General features: G+C 37.6%; 1 protein-coding gene across 7 annotated transcripts in view; it reads left to right on the top strand.

Annotated features, from left to right (window-relative positions):
• The window catches only part of LOC134171744 (metabotropic glutamate receptor 8), a 354238-nt gene that overhangs the window by 156235 nt on the left and 177140 nt on the right, over positions 1 to 20863 (top strand). For all 7 annotated transcript variants that reach the window (XM_062634258.1, XM_062634255.1, XM_062634256.1 and 4 more), the window contains 3 exons: positions 4845 to 4980; positions 5464 to 5618; positions 6804 to 6941. In XM_062634258.1, the coding sequence (XP_062490242.1) occupies positions 4845 to 4980; positions 5464 to 5618; positions 6804 to 6941 (429 nt within the window). The remainder of the gene's footprint in view (positions 1 to 4844; positions 4981 to 5463; positions 5619 to 6803; positions 6942 to 20863) is intronic.

Raw genomic sequence — 20863 nt, forward strand, 5'->3', positions numbered from 1 at the left:
GTAAATGGTAAATCCACTGGTATAGCGTATAAGGCATCTGTTCTCAAAACCTATTTCTTCTTGATTTTGGAGAAATCTTTTTGAGCACTTCATAAGATTATCCTAACTACTGGCCTTGAAACCTGTTCTTTTTTAGTACCTCTGATAGCTATTTTGGAAGTATAATTATTCCTTATTCAGTTGCTGGCTCCTATGAATCCTTTTCCTAGACACTCATCTCTCCCTGTGTTTGGGCACTTAGCCCAGGCTGTAGATTTCAAAGGCAGCAGGGTGCTGAGAGGTTAGACACCATAATGTTGCAAAAGTACCTCTGTGGATCTAGTATTTAATCATTAGCTGAAAACTGATACTCTTATTTGTTTGAGCAACAGCTGTATATGCAATATATAGACAAGGGTTTACACAAAGTGTTTAGTGTGTCACAGATAGCTTACACAATTCATTATAAATATAGCAACAAGGCTGAAGTGCATTTTTTGTTGTTCCTGGCAGTACTTAACACATTCTTCAATGCAGAGATGCTAAGATGCACAGCACAGTCATGATTGAACTTACTGCTGCAGTGATGGAATGGTGTTTCTTCTACACCATTTTGAATGAAAACAGCTTTTTAGATAGCGCAGTTTTTCACTGCTTAATATCCATTCCACACACATTATAGATGGCTGTATATAGTGTATTATATATGTGCATTTTGTAATATTTGCATTTGAGTTTTATATGAAAAGAATGTTTTTTCTAAGGGCCATTGCATGAATAGGAATGGTTAAAAAATGCACTCTCAAATTTAATGAGGTAACAAATTATTCCTTTATGTAAGTTTTTTTAGGATCTGTGTTATTTTCTGTGCCTGAATTACTCTGAGGAAAGTTGAGAGCTTGGCGTTGTCTTTCATTTTTTATTTCTTGAACAGTAAATTGCTGATTGTTAATTATACAGGATATCTGCTAAATATTTATCTTTCATTTCATCACTGTTACTTGAGAAAGAGGTTGCAGTAAGGGACTTTCTGAGTATCTACCACAATAGCGTAGTAGCAATTCAGAAAATTGGCTAAAGCTTTTCATAATACAGTGTCCATCTTTTCATTACTGGATTGTCAAAGATACCTGGTGAATATGAGGGTCACCTTCTATACAGTCTCATCTGTTGTTGTTGGCAAATTAGCTGTCCATCATGGGGAGCCAGCTTGTTCATAAAAATGTGATCAAATGTGTTGCCAGAAAAAGACATTATATTCAATTTTAAAGCAGATAAGAGCAATTTATTTATGTTATATCTCTATACTATTTATAGATCATAAAGAAAAATGTACAAACAATTTTTGCTAGAAATAGAAGATGTTCTGATTTGCAAATATAATTTCTTTCATGTACAGCAGACAAGAATTCAGGATAAATCTATACTGTCATATGTGTCTCTCAATCTGATAAAATAATAATGTAACTGTCGTGGTTTAAACCCAGTCAGGCAACTTGTGCATAACCCTTCCTTATCTCCCTGTAGCTCTGAATTTCCTCAGTCTCCAAAGCAGCAATCCCAAGAAATTGGTGTATAGCTGAAAAAAGGGATATATTTGCCTGTGACTAAAGCTGGCTGACTGAATTTGAAAGTAGTTATGTTTATACTGGCAGTTGATAATTCCATGCTTCACTTATGCCATGTATAAACTTAATTCCAATTTAAGATCTACCTATGCAAACAACTATTGAGGTCAATGAAATTCTGTGAAAGCAGAACAAAATCTGATAATTAATCCCCAGCATATTCTAAATATTACATAGAATAGGAGAAAATAGAATAGAATAGAACTATTTCAGTTGGAAGGAACCTACAATGATCATCTAGTCCAACTGCCTGACCAATTCAGAGCTGACCAAAAGTTAAAGCATGTCATTAAAATCATTGTCCAAATAAATGCCTTTTAGACACTGAGAAGTGTGGGGCAGCTTTGAACAATTCCTACTTATTCTTTGAGTAAAATAAACAAAAAAGGCTTCATAAACACCTTTATTTTTTTGGCCTTGGCCTGTTGATCCAGCCTGTCCAGATCCCTCTGCAGAGCCTTCTTCCCCTTTAGCATATCAACACTCCTGCCCAATATGGCATCATCTGCAAACTTCCTAAGAATGCACTCAACTCCTCACCCAGATCATTGATAAAGATATGAACGCCATTCACTGTCACTCTTTGGGCCTGGGCATCCAGCCAGTTGTCGTGGTTTAAACCCAGTCAGGTAATTCGTTCACTCACTCCCCCCCTTTCTTGCCCTCCCCCTGCTCCCGGAGGGACGGAGAGGAGAATCGAAAAAAGAATGCAACTCCCACGGGTTGAGATAAGAACAGTTTAGTAACTAAGGTATAACACAAATCACTACTGCTACCACCAATGATAATAATGATAAAGGAAATAACAAGGGAAGAGAATACAACACCTCAGCACCAGCCAACCGATAACTTGCCCCCCCAGCCCAACCAAGCTCTGACCGATACCTCCTCCAACCCTGCCGTCGTCCGGCCCTTCCGGCTAACTCCCAGTTACATCCTGGGCATGACGTGCTGTGGTATGGAATACCTCTTTGGTCAGTTTGGGTCAGGTGTCCTGTCTCTGCTTCCTCCTGGCTTCCCCTCCTCCCTGGCAGAGCATGAGGCTCACAAAGTCCTTGGCCAAACCAAAACATCCTTGTTATCAGCTCTGTTCCTGAGCTGAAAGTCAAAACATTGCACTGCACCAGCTACCAAGAAGGGGAAAAATGACTGCTACTGCTGAACCCATGACACCAGTGTTTTACCCAGCAAAGCATACACCTGTCCAAGCTATGAGCAGGCAGTTTCTCCAGGAGAATGCCATGGGAAATGGCTTTACTAAAGTCTGGGTAGACAAAATTCACAGCCTTTTTCTCATTCAATAGGAGAGTCCCCTTGTCATAGAAGGATATCAGGTTAGTCAAGCAGGACCTGCCTTTCATAAACTCATGCTGACTAGGCCCCATTACTAGCTTGTTCTGTATGTGCCACATGATAGCACTCAAGAAAATCTGCTCCGTACCCCTCCCAGACACTGAAGTCAGGCTGACAGGCCTGTGGTTCTCTAGATGCTCCTTCCAGCCCTTCTTGTAGATGAACGTCACATTCACTAACCTCTAGTCAACTGGGACCTTCCCAGTTAATCAGGACAGCTGATAAATAATGTAAAGTGACTTGGTGAGCACTTCCACCAGCTCCCTCAGCCACTTCAGGTGGATCACATCCAGCTCCATAGACCTATGTGTGTCCAAGTGGTATAGCAGGTCTCTGAGCCCCTTGGATTATGAGACTTCATTCTACTCCCTGTCCCTGTCTTCCACCTCAGGGGGTTGGGAACCCAGAGAAGTCTGATCTTACTATTAAAGACTGAAGCAAAGAAGGCATTAGGTGTATCAATCTAATTTGTGAAGTACTTTGGAAAGACAGAAGGTTGACATTTTAATAGGGAAAACAAAACTGTTGAGAAAGTTGGAAAGCCTCCCCGTATACAACATAGCCATCTAACTGTGTTTAGTTGTCTAATAACTTTTAATGCATAGACATGTATATGCCCCAAATAATCTTGTATATCAGAAAATAAATACCAGCATTCATTAAAAATACAACAGCTCTTTTAAAATGCATTCTTAATCTTACTCACACTGAAGGTAATCTTCAATATTGAAGTATTAGGGTCAATATTGAAGTATTAGATGCAGAGATGCAAAAGTATCATTTGCTTTACTTCTGTCTAGTAACATGTTGCTTTTTCTTAAAACATTTTCTCATTTTCTTTGTTTTTCTCATTTTATTAATGATTAGATTATCCACAAGAGGGTCTTATTTTGGGCAATAACAACAAGCAAGGGCAAATATTGGTGAGAATTAGATGTACCAATGCAAATCAGGCAACAGTTTTTAAAGAAAAAGGAATTAAACAAATTAGAAACATTGTAAAAAGATGATGTATGGTATAGGAAGTTGGTGCCAATCTGAACTCAGTGCTTCATGAAACAGGCTCAAGGAATGTTTTTCTTATGCTTGAACATAGATAACTGTTGTAACCAGGAAGTAGAGAGAGATTCCCCTGCACCAGTATATAAAAGCCATTAGAAATCACCAAGTAGAAATTTGTCCCTTTTTCAAGTACAGGTAAGGTGTAGAGATTTCAATTAGCACTTTCTTCCATCAGGAAGAGATATAAATATAATTTCTGAGTTTGTGTTCATTTGCTGGTCAGTAATTTAGAATATTCAATGAAAAATACAAGCCTCTTAAATAATTAAGACAACTTAATTAGGGACTTTATAATAACAATTAGAAGTTATCTGTATGTATAAGCGAACATTTTACATTCTCTATTTGGTTCTGTAACCACAGCATTTGTTGCTAACCTTTTACTCTCTGTTGAAAAAATAGAGGTATATGATAGTTCCCAGTACTGAAGAGCCACATAATGAACGTAAGATAACCTTCAAATTGTGTCTGGATGGCTAAATGCAGTCATGTGGCAAGGCTGCGTTCTTAGCTCTTGTAAGCTGAGGTAGGTCTGTGAAACTCAGCGCAGCTGAGCCAGAATTTGGTGCTTTATGATCTGTCTCAGAACGTTTAGGATTTTATATAGGTAAAGTAGCAGCTGAGTTGTACTCTTTAATGCAGCATTAATTGTGTAAGTTCATGCAGTGTCATTTCAAAAAAAAACCCATAGATAATATAACTTTTGGCTGTGCTGCTGTATCTCAGATTAACACCTTTTCTTTACCTGCCTGGTTATGGATTATCTAAAGTGTGGCTATTTAGCAAGTTAAAATTCTTTTTCTTCCTTCTAATTTTTCTCAGGAGGTGTTTGCATTGCTCAGTCACTCAAAATCCCTCGGGAACCAAGACCAGGAGAATTTGAAAAGATCATCAAGCGCTTGTTGGAAACTCCAAATGCTCGAGCAGTCATCATGTTTGCCAATGAAGATGATATTAGGTGCCTGTTTCCTTATTTTGTGTGTTGAAGATGTTTCTTTTCTCAGAGATGCTTAATTGGATGGTGCAGAATAGAGTAATGCAGGAGTTTCAGATTCAATTCTATGTTAAAATTCTTGTAAATCTGGTGCTAAGAAATTGAGTTGAAATTATAGAGTGTTCTGATCCTTCATTCTGTGGAGATTTAACCTGTTCCTAGTTCCTAAGAGTGCAGCTCCAATAGATTACTGTTTGGTGACTGAAAAGGAAGAAATAAATAAGAATGCTAGAAAAATATGGCTAAAGGTTAAACAAATTAATTTGTGCAGTACTCTATCTTAAGTTCATTACAGCTGTTTTTGAATATGCTTTAGACTGTGAAAACTGTTGACTATTTGGTTAGTATAAGCTTACTTATACATAGCGAGAATTAATGCTGCAGATTCTCATTTTTTGTAAATGCAGTTTGTCTAATTGTAATTAAACATTTATTGTGTCTTTGCAGACGTATACTGGAAGCAGCCAAAAAAGCTAATCAATCTGGACATTTTCTCTGGATTGGCTCAGACAGCTGGGGGTCAAAAATTTCGCCGGTTCAGCAGCAGGAGGAGATTGCGGAAGGAGCAGTAACCATTCTGCCCAAAAGAACCTCAATAGATGGTAGGAATGCACATGGTGCAAACCCCTCATTTTCTGAGAGTGTTCAAGCATCCCCTTGCTCTCTTAAAAAAAAAATTAAAAATTAAAATCATGTTGTCCTTGATTACAGGGAAATCAGGGAAAACTTTTAAGTAAGTAACTTCAGTTGGCCTGATCCAATATTCATTTAATATCACTGTTGAGATGAGGAGATGATGAATCTGCAATTAGGTAATCTTACAGTTGTCCAGTAATGAGAGCATGTGTGGTGAAGAGCTTCTTATCCATAGTCTAGTGGTTCTTTGGGAGAAAAACAGAGAATATTTGGTGGATGATATAAGTCAGCTCATTCTTCCGGGAGGAGATCAGTCTAGACTCTGCTTTCTTCTCCTAAATTTACTTTAAGAAGCCACTATATCAACAAATTTTCTGATTTAATGATAAAGTGGAGGTTGTTGGTTTGAAACACCTTATTCCCAGGAGGGTACTGCACACAGTAACATCTCTTACTGTCTGGGTAAGTGCTCTAAACTGGTAAATGATTAGAATTTAGCCACATGGACATATTTATAAAGAGCTTAATCCAGATGGTATGTGTTAGTCATTATTTCATTATGGCTGCTGGGCTGTAGGGGGTAAGGCTGGTGCAAAATCTGATCAGGTTTAAGAAGGAATCTTTATTTTCTCAACTGGGGTCATTAAATATATAAATAGAAACAGAATTTTAGTTTTTTCTGGAAACTTTCTGTTTCAACGGAGAGTTACACAGTGATTTTAAGTGACTTTGAAATTAAATTTATTTGCATCACAGTCTTTGACTAAGTAGTGATTATAGTCTGTCTAATTTCATGTAGGTATCCAATTCTTTATTTCTGTCATTTGTGTATTAAAAATTAAGCTATTTCCCCAACTATCTGCATTATTTTTTTTTTTTTTTTGTGATAGAATTCTCCTGGGGCTTTAGAGAATCTTTAAGTGCTGTAGGTACTTGAAAAAAATCTTGTTCTACAGCAAATATGGGATAATGAAAAATATATAATTTTTCTAATCTTTAGATACTATGCTTATAAAAATATCTTATTATAGTAGTTTGTGCCTAAAGCTTTTTCTTGTGCTGATATTTATGCAACATTTTTAATTGTCTTTATGTGACTATTTTTATGCTGTATCATATTTTAATGCTTCCTTCACTTCTCTTAAATGTAGGATTCGATAGATATTTTCGGAGCCGAACACTTGCTAACAATCGAAGAAATGTCTGGTTTGCAGAATTTTGGGAGGAGAACTTTGGATGCAAGTTAGGATCACATGGAAAAAGAAATAGCAATATCAAGAAATGCACAGGTAACTGTGAAAATACAACATTATCTATAAAATTACAAAAGTGCAAGAAAGGAATTGCTTTCTTCTCTGCACTCTTGTGGATCCCTTCAATTCCCCAATATATATTACTGTGTTGAAGAAAAGTGTGACAATTTTTTTCAAACCTGAAGAAAAAAATCATGGAAAATGTTTGATAAAGTTAGTAGTTAGATAATATGCACAGATTGCACAAATGATAATATAGATCTTGTTAAAGACCTGTGGCTATGGTTCAATTTCATTCATGTTTACAATGGCCTCCTCTCTCACCCCATCTATAGTTGTCGGTATGATTTTTTTTTTAGTGAATGGCGTATCATAGTAATTCTTATACTGTTATCCCTGAATTTTATGCAGAGAAAATTAAATTCCTGTTTGAACTACTGAGGTCTTGATGATAGGTCAAGTCATGGACTCTTTATTTAGTTTACAAACTGTGATTGAGAGTGGAGTAAAAGTCAAATCAATACATCCTTATTACTTATCCTCACACAAAAACAGCAGGATTCTATACTGTATTGTGAAGCTTAAAGTGTCTATGAAGTTAAAGCAAAACCTATGTAACTGCCACTGGTGTTCTCAAAGCAAGCCTGCTTGCTCAGGCATCATACCAAGACACAAAGCTAATATAGCAGCCGCATCAGTAGCTCATAGTTTCATCTCCCTTATGAGACGTTGGCTTTTTGCTGTCCCTTGCAAAGTTTATTACAAGAGTGTTACCTTTAGTCTTCTGTGGCTATAGCAGACTGTTTATGTTACTTTTTGTGTAGATAGTTTTTTCCTAAGGTTAGGGCTCCCAGTGTCATTTCCTTAGCTACTGCCAGTAGCTCCAGAATTGCTGGCAGAGACCATTTCTGTGACTAGAGGCAGCAGCAATACCCAATTTTCTACACTACACACATAAGTCGTTGATGTTCCTTGATTTTCCCAACAGTGTTTTCTTACGCTAAATAATATCTTCCATGTGGCACGTGAATGTTTTATTCACTTATTGCTCCAAGATTTTTGGCTAGTTGATGACTCTGACATGCAGCCTTTGTTATGGGTGTGCATTTCCAAACCTCTGCAAACAAAAGCTTCACACCAGCACCCCGCTTGCGGGTTTGTCAGACATACTGTGTGGTCTCCAAGTGCATGCATCATTAGTTCTGCACTTCCTGAACCATCAGATTTATTGTATGTGTACTGTGCCATTCAGTCAAAGACTTACTGCATTGGGCCTTGCATTGCACAGTTATGTCTCATACATACATACATACATGAAAGCCATGAATGCACTCTCTCATTTCAGCAATGATGTGTTGTCCTCTGCCTTTTACAACATACTCAAAAAAAAAAAAAAAAAAGAGTGATACTCAGTTCCTCACTGGGCTAAATGATAGCTTATTTCTCTAATCCTTTACTCTTTGGCCTTGACTTATAGAGCAGCAAGTCATGGCTGGGTAGTTACCCAGGTTGGGAAGGGATTATTTTGTTTTTACTATTTTAAGTGGAAAATAGATGCTTTTTTGAAGTTTTTCATGTGGAATGAGTGGTGTGTGTGCTGTAGTTTGGGAAGCTCTAGATGTTACCACAGATGGTTATATGGCTTGTTTCAGCCTCATCACATCTGTCAAACTGAATTATCAAGTGAAAAGTAGTGTACAAAATGTATACGCTGTACCTTGATAGAGTCAAAGTAATTTGCAATTTGAAATGGATATCTGTTTATTTTAAAAAACAAAACTATGGTACGCTCTCTCTTCCTGAAAACAGAAAAATAAATGTTTTCTGCACCCAGAATGTTAACATTGTAACAAGGGATGGAATTAAGATGTGGGCAGTTTCATATGAAGGTTGCACATGTGTTTTCACTTGCAGGAAAAAAAAATATGAATTCTTCTGCAAACAAGGGTACCTACAAGTGATAGGACCCTTGACTAAAATCGCTTGAAGGTGGGAGAGTACAATAGAAAAGGCATTTGGACAGCAGACCTGAAACAAGCTGATGATTCATCATGATCCCTTTGCTTACCTAACTCAAATATAAAAGGTTGGATAACAAAAGTCACCAAAATGTTTTCCTTTTAACTAAGTTTATTCAAGAGATGAGGGTGGAAATTTGAAATAAAACTCCAATGGTTTAAGGAGAAACGCTAGGTGGAGAATGGGGAATGACACACACACACTCTCTACACCCCACCCCCCAGTCTAGACCTAGAGAATTGCAAATGGCATCTTGATTCACCCCAGTTCATTTGACATGGCTTCCTCTGCACAAAACAGAGGCAGCAATGAAATCCTAGCCGGTAATTCATATTACCACTCTCAAAGCAGACAAACCTCATGAAGTTTAACCATGCCAAGTGCAAGGTCCTACACCTGGGTTAGAGCAATCCCAGGCACAGCTACAGGTTGGGCAGAGAAGAGATTCAGAGCAGCCCTGTGGAGAAGGACTTGGGGGTATTGGTTGATGAGAAAATGAACATGAGCAGGCAGTGTGCTCTTGCAGCCCAGAAAGCCAACTGTATCCTGGGCTGCATCAAAAGGAGCGTGACCAGCAGGTCAAAGGAGGTGAGCCTGCCCTTCTGCTCTGCTCTTGTGAGACCTCACCTGGAGTATTGTGTGCAGTTCTGGTGTCCTCAACATAAAAAGGACATGTAACTGTTGGAACAAGTTCAGAGAAGGGCTACGAGGATGATCAGGGGTCTGGAGCACCTCCCGTATGAAGATAGGCTGAGAAAGTTGGGGCTATTCAGCCTGGAGAAGAGAAGGCTGTGTGGAGACCTCATAGCAGCCTTCCAGCATCTGAAGGGGGCCTATAAGGATGCTGGGGAGGGACTCTTCATTAGGGACTGTAGTGATAGGACAAGGGGTAACGGGTTAAAACTTAAACAGGGGAAGTTTAGATTGGATATTAAGAGGAAATTCTTTCCTGTTAGGGTGGTGAGGCACTGGAATAGTTTGCCCAGGGAAGTTGTGAATGCTCCATCCCTGACAGTGTTCAAGACCAAGTTGGACAAGGCTTTGGGTGGCATGGTTTGGTGTGAGGTGTCCCTGCCCATGGCAGGGTGGTTGGAACTAGGTGATCTTAAGGTCCTTTCCAACCCTAACTATTCTATGATTCTATGATTCTATGAAATATGTCTGCTAAAGATTAAAGAGGAGAATATCCCACCCATGAATTTCTCCCTTCATTTCATGGTCAAGTCTGCTTGAAATAAAAAAAAAAAAGAACCCCTACATAATAAGGGTATAGGAGCTGCTACATTTAATTGTTTATAACTTAATATTGAAGACTTTGGTCCTTGGCCTACCCCAGTTGCCAGTTTTCCTTCCATTTGGTTTCCTCTGTGTTTTCTCAGTCCTAAATTTCAGCTCGGTTGTTAAAGGAAATCTATTCCCATCTCTAGTTCAGGACTTAGTTCAAGACTGAACTTGAAAATACTATTTATCCTGATTTTCCCATATTTTATCTGGGCACTGCAGATAAGATCCTTTTTGTCTTTTGATCATGAGCCCAATTTGTATATCTTGTCAATAGCCAGTGATACACTGAAAGAAATCCAACAGCTTGAGGTACAGCTGTAATCTGAAAACCCTCCTCTCCAAAGATATTAAAAGACAAAGTTTTCTCAAGCTTGAGATATATATTTTATTAGGCATTCCTGTTTTTCTTAGCTAGAAGGTGCTTGAATCTTTTTCTTGTATGATATTTGTAATTCCCAACAACAAAACCAATAGCCCTGCTCTCTATTTTGAGTTATCTATTCATAGCTTTAAACTTTACTATCTAGTCAGGATGCAGTCTCAAGCACTTATTTTTCCCTGTGAGCATACTAGAAAATGCAAAAAAATACTTCTCTATTTTCCTTTCCATGTGAAAATCAACTGTTTTTTTTAGCACTGAAAGTCCTGAAAGGGACTCCTTCAAATTTAAGAATTATGAAAGGACATAAGCCTTCCTACTCCTTTTATTCTTGTACATTACTAATTATTATAGTTTGGTGTTGTAATGGCTGAAACAGTTCATGTAAAGAAAACTGCTTTTTAAAAAACTGTTTAAAAATACTGTTTATTTGTGGTAGCTGTTGCTTCTTTTGCCTAGAAGAATTTGTGAGTTGAAAATACATAAAATAATGTTTTTTTTGGAGTTACTTGATCATTTTCTTTCTGATTTTTGCCAGTTTACAGAGAGCAATGATTCACCTAAACTTTGAAAAAGTAATCGTTTTGCCTCTATTGATTTACAACTGGATCTATGTGTTTCTGAGTATGAGTGTACATTGATCAAATCATCAAGTTTAGAATAGATCACTGAAAAACATTAGAGATTTTTTTGTTTCAACCTTTCTGGAATTAAAAACAAGATATCAAATCTGGCCATTAACTCAGTAAACATTAAACAATAATTCAATGACTGCCTACAAATATTTTTAGTCAGGAAGGGGACAGGCATTTTAAGAGAAAACTCATTTGTCTTTACTACAACAAAATGGAAAAGAATGAAACACTACAAGGATTGAACTGTCTGTAGAGGTTACAAGAAGTCTCACTTTACACGATCATTCAAGGTGCAGGTTTTCTGTATTCAGTAAAAATATCTTTAGAGAGACATGAATGTTTCAGGGATCTTCCATAGCCCTTCTTTAGCACTGGAATCTCTTTGTGGGAATGAGAAGTGAGGAGATGAGAAACTTTCCGCTCAGCCCTGTGTCCTGAAGATAATCATAAAGACAAAGACAGCAATCATTCTTTTGATTATCTAAATTATTCAAGAGGAAGGGGTTGGACCATGGTTGTGGGAGATGACAGAGATGGTATGCTTCTTGCTCTACTTAAAATTTAGATCCTGGAGAATTTTTCCATACCCTCATGTTGTGAACTGACCAGATTTATTCCTAGTGCTGTGTTGTTAACTCCAGCTCTTGGTTGTTGAGTTATTGATTCTCAGTACCACGTTAGAGTAGGTTTCTAGACCTTGTGTTTCTTAAGAAATGTACAGAAGTATGAATACAAAGATTTGAAAATGAAACAAAGATATCCCAGAGTATGCTTTTTAAAATTACATTGAACTGTGGGGTTGACCGTCTGCACCATCACTCTTTCAGAAGACCAAAACGGTTATAGAAAGCAGCATTAATGATGTAAAGTTGAGAAAAAAGGGTAAGAATTAATTTAAACGTACTCAGCCTTGTTTTCATTAACCTCACAGAACATTAATATTTGATTTCATTCTAACAAAAAAAATGCTGAAGGAGTCCACTTTATGTATGTATTTGTGCATACACTTGTAGATATTTAGTTTCTTGCATAAGCAGAGCAAAATATAACATGAAGTAAAGTTGCTTATACTCTCATGTTTTAATGTGTAAAACTGTAGCCTCATATTGAAATCTGATTTAAGAAAATATAGTTTAATTGAGCTTTGTTCTGGATTTTCCCATAGCATGCCTTCAGGGCATGTATTTATCATAGTATTTACAGTCTTCGAAAAGCAAAATGTGGCTTTTTAATAAAACCCTAACAAACACCTTAATAAAAGGTCCTTCATGCACACCCCCATGAGAGTAGTTTCCCTTAATTTTTTATGGTTAGCATTTTAACTACTCTGGAAACCTAATCAGCTTTTTAACTGGCTATAATGACTGACTGCCCTGCTAAAAATAAAGATGGAAGAGATTCCAAAAGCATATAGAGACCTGTGCAAATTAGTCTAATTCCCATTTTCTTCATCAATTTGAAATATTCATTTCACTGAAAAAAAAATCACAGTACTGTGAAACAGATATCATGCATACCTAGGAACTTTACAGATAAATTATTATTTGGTTTCTTTTTCTTAACCTCTTTGAAAATAAAATTCACCTAAAAATATTAATAGAAAGAAGTAGATTTACTCATATGTATATGAAGCCACATTTTGAAAAAATTACAGAACAAATTGAGAAGTTCACTAGCAGAAAGGGAATATTGCAGAGGTACAGTACATTGCTATTTAGCTTGAGTAATGGTTCTATTAGTATAAAATCACTCTTACGTAGTCTTCTACTCTTGATGAGACCTAAAAAAGTTAAAAAAAGAAATCAGCATAGGTTCAGTGGAGACACATGGTGAATTGTACCACAATTCCCAAAAGGCACTAAGGCTCAGGAGGAAATGTTTGCAAGCACACATTGTTTTTTGTGCAATTTGTGTGTTGTGATCAGTATGTTTAGGCATAAGAGGTAAAAAGGTCAATTCTTATTTTTTCCCTTCTTTTGTTGTTCTTTGCCATTTTTTTGATTCCCATTTGAAGTATCTTATAGATACATTGCAGAAGGATTTTTGACTTATTTTTAATATTTATAAAATGTCTATTGCTGTTTTATGTAAGTACAGTAATTCTATGTAAAAATCACAATAGTCTACTGCATGATAAACAGAAGCGAAGCTGACTATTGAATCTTTGCTACTCATCACATCAACTGGACACAAAAGACTGAGTAGTATTTTTCATAGTCTGAGCTGTTTCTTACCCTGCTTTGGACATTACCTCAGAACTATGAAAATTGTGTGTTACGGGTAGTTGCACTGCACTAGATCCATGCTTACTCTAATGTAGCATTAAATCAAACTGCATCATGTGTCATTAAATAATATATGAAGCCAGAGAGCATTCACTTTTGGTTTTAGGACAATAGATCATGTCCCAGGTGGCACTAAAATATCTTCCAATAAGCTAAATGAATTTTAATCCCTGTATTATGGTATAAAATAGGCCATAAATTCACCCTTTTTGCAGATTTTGTCTGATTCCCAATTTAAAAAAAAAATGGGTATTCAATTCCAAAGAAAAAGTTGATGTCTGAGAATACTTAGTGATGTTCTTCCAAACGGTTCAGCAAGACTGAAATACGGACTTTCTTGTGCTATACATCAGGTCAGAATGTTTAGATCAAGTTCTCTCCTCATAGAGGAGAACTGGCAGGCATGAACCCTGCTATCTTTCTGCTGCCAGTGACTAATAGACTGGTAAGTGGTACCATACCATATGTTAAGGTATATTAGATCAAAATATTCACACTCACTTGTCTTACAGAGACCCACTTCTGGCTTGTATTCCAGAAACTACAGAAATTCAGAAGTTTGAAGTTTAATATCATTTCATTCGAGTAACTGCTAAGGTGCATAGATATTACTCAGTATGTCTGAGAGCTGTCAAATCAGGGGACCTAACATTTGCTCCCCATTCACTGATTTGATCTCTTCATTTCACTTGCTGTCATCTGCTTTGTTTCTTCACCAATTGTTAGTATTTCTAGATCTCTTTATAATGTATCCAGTGGAATATCATTTCTCAACCCTGTTGTCAAAGCTTAGATTCACCTACAAAACATCTCACTTAAAAAAAAATCTTATTCTAATTTGAAGAAGAAATTGCTGATATACTCCATGGAGGTCTTTGTTTCTCTACAATTTTATTCAGAAATAGGAATTTGAGTCTTGCATTCTGTCAGGAAATGTATCAGTTTTAGATTTATACTGTTTTACAGAGTTATGAGTTGTATTCCACTGCACAGTCATTTAACTAGAGTATCTTGCCGTTTCAGATTTGATACACTTGCTGCCAAGTTGGAATACTTTTAATACATATATGCATGTGCACATGTGTGGATGTGTTTGCTTGCAATTTATGAATCCAGAAATCCTTATTCCAGCTCAGAACCTCTGCAAGAATGGCATACCCTAATGAATGAATTGCTTTTTATGAACTCTGGAACTAAACCTTCTCAGTTGTAGCTCCAGAAAAGTTGCAACCAATATTACTTATGATGTAACTTAGATGTCACACATGTAAGAATGTTGTCTGTACACAGTCCTTACTCCTGGGAGACAGTAATAAGTTACCCTGTCATTTCCAGTACAGGCCCAACCACTTTGGACACATGCTATTAGAATGGGAAAGTTGATAGTGCCATTGTGTCGTGGTTTAAGACCAGCCAGCAATCCAGAACCATGTAGCTGCTCTCTCACTCCCCCCCCCGCCCCTTCGTCCCCCTGGAGGGATGGGGAGGAGAATCGAAAGAATGTAACTCCCACGGGTTGAGATAAGAACAGTCCAGTAACTAAGGTATAACACAAACCACTACTGCTGCCACCAATAATAATAATGATAAAGGAAATAACAAGGGAAGAGAATACAACTGCTCACCACCCACCGACTGATACCCAGCCCGATCCGAGCAGTGATCTAGCCCTTCTGGGTAACTACCCCCTGTTTATATACGGGGCATGACATGCTGTGGTATGGAATACCTCTTTGGCTAGTTTGGGTCAGGTGTCCTGTCTCTGTGAGCCTCATGCTCTGCCAGGGAGGAGGGGAAGCCAGGAGGAAGCAAAGTCCTTGGTCCCACTCAACATTACTGAGCAGCAACTAAAACCATCGGTGTTATCAGCACTGTTCCCAGGCTGAAAGTCAAAAACACAGCACTGCACCAGCTACTAAGAAGGAGAAAAATGACTGCTACTGCTGAACCCAGGACACATTGTTTCATCAGCTTGCTTTCCTAGTCTGCCACAAAGAGACCCTTTCTGTGAAAGACATGTTATGTATAAACCTGAGCCCCATGTATCCTTTTTCAGGTAGAAAAAAATATTTGTTGTTTTCCATTCTAAGCAAAGTTCTTGTAATTATTCCTGTGAGAGGACTGGAAGAACTTTTTAAATTTTGTATGTACATTATCTATACCATTATTCAATCTTAAACATTTTATACATATGCATATTTGGCTTGCATACATGCTACCTGACTAGATGCTTCATTAGAGTACAAGTAGTACAATGAAAAATAGGCTAAGTCTTCAAAAAGTACCATTAGCTGCACAGTTTTCAATACCGTCAGATGTGGTCAGACAAGCTAATCTGTTCTTTCTAATCTTGTAGAAGGTTACTCATCCTTCAGACCTGTGGACCATTCTCCAGCCACTCTAGCACTGTCTGTGAACTACCTTGATTGAGAATTTTGAAGGTGAAATTTCATTACCCAGATCAGTAGCAGGCATGTTTTTTTGGTTAAAAATATTTTTCAATATTGGCAAGCAGTGGTTCATAATAAATTTTATAACTATTCTGTTGTGTGATGGGGGACACCAGTTGGGTGGAGAAAGAGGTACTTTTGTGAGGTACCTTTCTCCCCAGTCAGCCCAGGTGCCCTGAGACCATGTCTGTGTTATCAAACAGTGCACCTCTGCAGAGCAAGGCAGTGGATGATGAGAATCTGAGGTCCTCACTATACTTGTTTCAAGAGATTCTACTCCAGGTTAGTTTGGTACTTTGAGCTGGAGAGTCATAGCTGTATACCTGGCATTCATACTATGGTTTCATAGAATCATAGAATAGTTTGGGTTGGAAGTGACCTTCAAAGGTCTTTTAGTCCAACCCTGCGCAGTGAGCAGGGACACTTTCAACTAGGTCAGGTTGCCCAGAACCACATCCAGCCTGGCTTTGAACGTCTCCAGGGATGGTGCATCCATAACCTCTCTGGGCAACCTGTACCAGTATTTTTAACACCCTCATTGTGAAAAATCTTTTCCTTATGTGCGGTTTCCTCTGAAAGGCACTGGGATTTTGCACAGCAAGGCTGCTGTACCATGGGAAAGTGGGGCAGTAAGTTTTGTTCAAAAGTACATTCCTTATCCAAATAAAACATGAGTGTAGCTGCACTTAAGGGTTTAGCTGGTATAGCAAGTAAAGCAAGGATATAATGCCCTCTCTGTGCTCAGTTGCTGATCACAAGCAGGATTTAACTGCTCTTGGCCTTTATTTACAGAAGACTGCTAACCACAAACAGTGCTTTATTCCATTGATTAGCTGTTCTGAGGGGGAATGCATATTTCTAATACACGGCTTAATATGTATAAGCTATTTTTAATAATTCTGTAGTATTCAGTGATCCAAGATATATATTTAAATGCACCAATATGCAGTTTTTCAGTAGATGAGAAAAAAAGTAGCTTGTTTGTTCTGTTTTGTAACTGCAAAAAAAAGTCATCTCACATATATACACACATATACAGATATTACATCATAAACAGGTGATACAAAAGTTCTTACAAACCAGCCTGTCCTGTATTAATACTTGATTAACAGTTTCTCAGCAATTTGAAATAAATATATGATCACAAAGGAAAAGAAAATAGTAAACCAAAAGAAATTATTTAATCTTTCTATTATGATCTTTTACTGGATAATTATGTTTGATATAAAAAAATCCCCAGCTTATTCTGATATTAGATACTACCAATACCTCAAATAAATCTATCTTTTTAAAAATTATATTAATTTTAGAATATAATTAGTATAGATAAACTAAGGGGTTTCACAATTTCATGAAGCACCAGTGAAAATACATAAGATGGACTGCTTTTATATCGTGAACATTTTTAATACATTGAATAATTATTCACCTGTGAAATGCCCCTGGTTTATAAGTAATTGCTCACCTTCTGTGGAAGGGAGTTCAGATTGGTCACCTGTAAACAGACCTACTGAGTAGAAATTTATTGCAGAAATATATCCAGCAAAATGAATGAGGCATACAAGGTCCTCCACCTGGGTCGGAGCAATCCCAAGCACAGCTACAGGATGGGCAGAGAAGAGATTCAGAGCAGCCCTGCAGAGAAGGACTTGGGGGTGTTGGTTGATGAGAAAATGAAGAAGGGCCGGCTTCAGTGTGCGCTTGGAGCCCAGAAAGGCAACCGCATCCTGGGCTGCATCAAAAGGAGCATGACCAGCAGATCGAAGAAGGTGATCCTGCCCCTCTACTCTGCTCTCATGTGACCCCACTTGGAGTATTGCGTGCAGTTCTGGTGTCCTCAACATAAAAACGACATGAAACTGTTAGAACAAGTCCAGAGGAGGGCCATGAGGATGATCAGGGGACTGGAGCACCTCCCATATGAAGACAGGCTGAGGAAGCTGGGGCTGTTCAGCGTGGAGAAGAGAAGGCTGTGTGGAGACCTCATAGCAGCCTTCCAGTATCTGAAGGGGGCCTATAGGGATGCTGGGGAGGGATTCTTCATTAGGGACTGTAGTGATAGGACAAGGGGTAACAGGTTCAAACTTAAACAGGGGAAGTTTAGATTGGATATAAAGAGGAAATTCTTTCCTGTTAGGGTGGTGAGGCACTGGAATGGGTTGCCCAGAGAGGTTGTGAATGCTCCATCTCTGGCAGTGTTCAAGACCAGGTTGGACGAGGCCTTGAGTGATATGATTTAGCATAAGGTGTCCCTCCCCACGGCAGGGGGTTGGAACTAGATGATCTTATGGTCCTTTCCAACCCTAACTATTCTATTCTATGATTCTACATAATGGGCTGTAGTATAAACCAGGGTAGAAAAAGAGCTCAGAATTTGGCTTTTAATGGATAAGTGTATCCATTAAATGTACTAATTACAGTTCAGTGTTTTCAGAATATTATTTTTATCCAGTATTTGAGATAGGTGTTTTTGTATGGAGGGTTCTTATGAAAGGTCAGGTAGAAGCACAAGTGTCCACCAGTTTATGCTAGAATCGGTGTACAGAGGAGAAGTGCATTTGTCACTTTGAATTGACAATGGTTTATCTGCATATCTGGCCGTAATGATTTTCACCCAAATTCTAGTTCCGGACTACCGTTTGGGTTTTGGAACCATGCCCTTGGATGGAGCTCATGAGTCTGGATTAACTTAATTCCTTAACTTCTAGTAGGCCACCTCCACATGTCCTAATAAGGTACTTAGACTGGTACGATTTACTCTATGAGGATGCCCAACTCTCTTTATGGACTGCAAATAGGCCTAGATGACTAATTTGGATGAGGTGCCCCACTTTTAGATTGCTCATGTTAAGTGAAATAAATCCCATTCCATGGTTGCACTGATCACCACTTTCTCAACAACATAATCTGCTTTTCTAGTTTATCTAAGATCCTGGTGATAACTCTAGTATTTTTTTATATTAATTATGACTAGATTACTTACATGCTTAGAGGTAATTAAGCATACTTACAGGTAATTTCACAAATACAAACATAAAGGAAGGTAATATATGGCAGTTTTCTCTACATAAATTATCAGAAAATACTCCTTTGATCTGAATATGTATCTATTTGTCTATTGATCATACCTTAGATTTTTCAGGATGCAATACCCTGTTGAATTATGCAAAGTATTTTAAAGAACACTTTGAAAAAGGTTTATATTTCAGGTTTTTATTTAGACTTTGTTTAAAAATGAAATATTTCTTTATTCTGGCCAAGATCCTTTACTTCTGCGATAAGGTATTCCCAAGAGACAGACAAATTAAGGTTTTAAAATATTTGATGAATCTACATAATGTACATGATCTGTCACTGAGACAAAAGCAGCTGGTGTTGTGATCTCACATGCTACAAACTCTGTGGAAAATAAGTTACTTTCAATTTATTAAAGTGATACTGTGGGATAAAGTGTGCTTCCGTTAGTGGTATCTTCATCTGCATCAGTAAACAATGGGTGATTAATGCTGTGGGATTTTTCTATTGTATCTTCATCTTTTACTGAAGTTTTGGCAACCAAGGATGGTCTTGGTTGATTTGTTACTGTCTTAGTTAAAATTCAAGATAGTGAAAGGGAAGCTCTATGCACTACATACATTCCATCTGAACCCACAAAATAATAAGACCAAAATGCATTCAAAAGCTCTGCAGTTACGTGGCTGGTGCTATGCTGATGCCATATTGTACCATGTTGTTTAGGTTTTCCTTGCTTCCCAACTGTTCCCTAATTTTCCATGTATAAAATTTGGTATGCAAGTATAAACTGCTTGGGCAAAATACTGTATTTTTCAGGTTGTGGGATTTGTTTTTGTTTGTTTGTTTTGTTTGTTTTTTTTTCTTTAACAGTTTTCCTGTTCTGTTATTTCAAACAAACAAGAAAAATGAATTGGCATTTGCACATGTCATAAACCTATGTGGAGGAGTTCAGTAGAATTTAAGGGTTAGATAAGCATTGCTTGGCTTAGAAAATAAGGGTGTTTTTTCACTCTCAGTACTGAGTTCTGACTATTGGTAGATGTTTTCCTGAGCTATACCTTGGAAAGAACAGTTCTTCAGAGACTATCAGACAAAGCGACAATGTTCTCTCATCTTGAAATGAGCAAATCTTGCCCATCACCAGAAGGACTTCAGGGTAACATTTTAAGTTGTCTGTGAGTTCTGAAACTACAGCAAACAAGGAACAAATTCATTTTGTTCTTTTTAAATTTTGAAAAAGAGCCTGACACTTTAAAAATGGCAGGTTTAGGAACATTGTAAGTGTTGGCCTGGAGAGTGATAGAATAAGCTCTGCAATTCACTGAACCTTCTTGCAAGATAGATTTGCATACGAAATCTGAAAGTATAGCAAAGACCATGTCTACAGATTGCTGGAGTAATTGATATTTCTTTTTGACTTTTTGGATAAAAACATTCACATCTGCTAAAAGGCTAGAGTAGAGAAAAGCAATTTGCAGAATTGAATAGCATGAATATGAAACAAAAAGGCAGTTGTGTTTTCTGCATCCTACTTAAAATTACATAACATTCCTCAAATTCTAGATAAAAACTCTCCAGAAATATAAATGTACAGAGCACAAGTTAGTGATTGACTTCGCAGTTAGCAAATCCAAATAAATGCTAAACGTTAAGATTACAAATAGTTACGCAGAATGCAACAAGATAAAAGAGGGATAAATTTGCTGTATAAATTGCTAATTCTTTACTGTCATGGTTTAAGCCCAGGCTGTAAATCAGAACCATGCAGCCCTCACACTCAGTCCCCTCCCACTTCCCCCCCCCCCTTCATCCCCCCTGAGGGACCATCCTATACCATTCTAAATTTTCTGCAGAATTAAGGTGGACATTTAATAGGAAAAAACTTACTGAT

This window comes from Pezoporus occidentalis, unplaced genomic scaffold (genome assembly GCF_034315485.1).
Source record: "Pezoporus occidentalis ecotype Australia unplaced genomic scaffold, CSIRO_AGI_Poc_V1 ctg42, whole genome shotgun sequence".
Classification (NCBI taxonomy): Eukaryota; Metazoa; Chordata; class Aves; order Psittaciformes; family Psittacidae; genus Pezoporus; species Pezoporus occidentalis.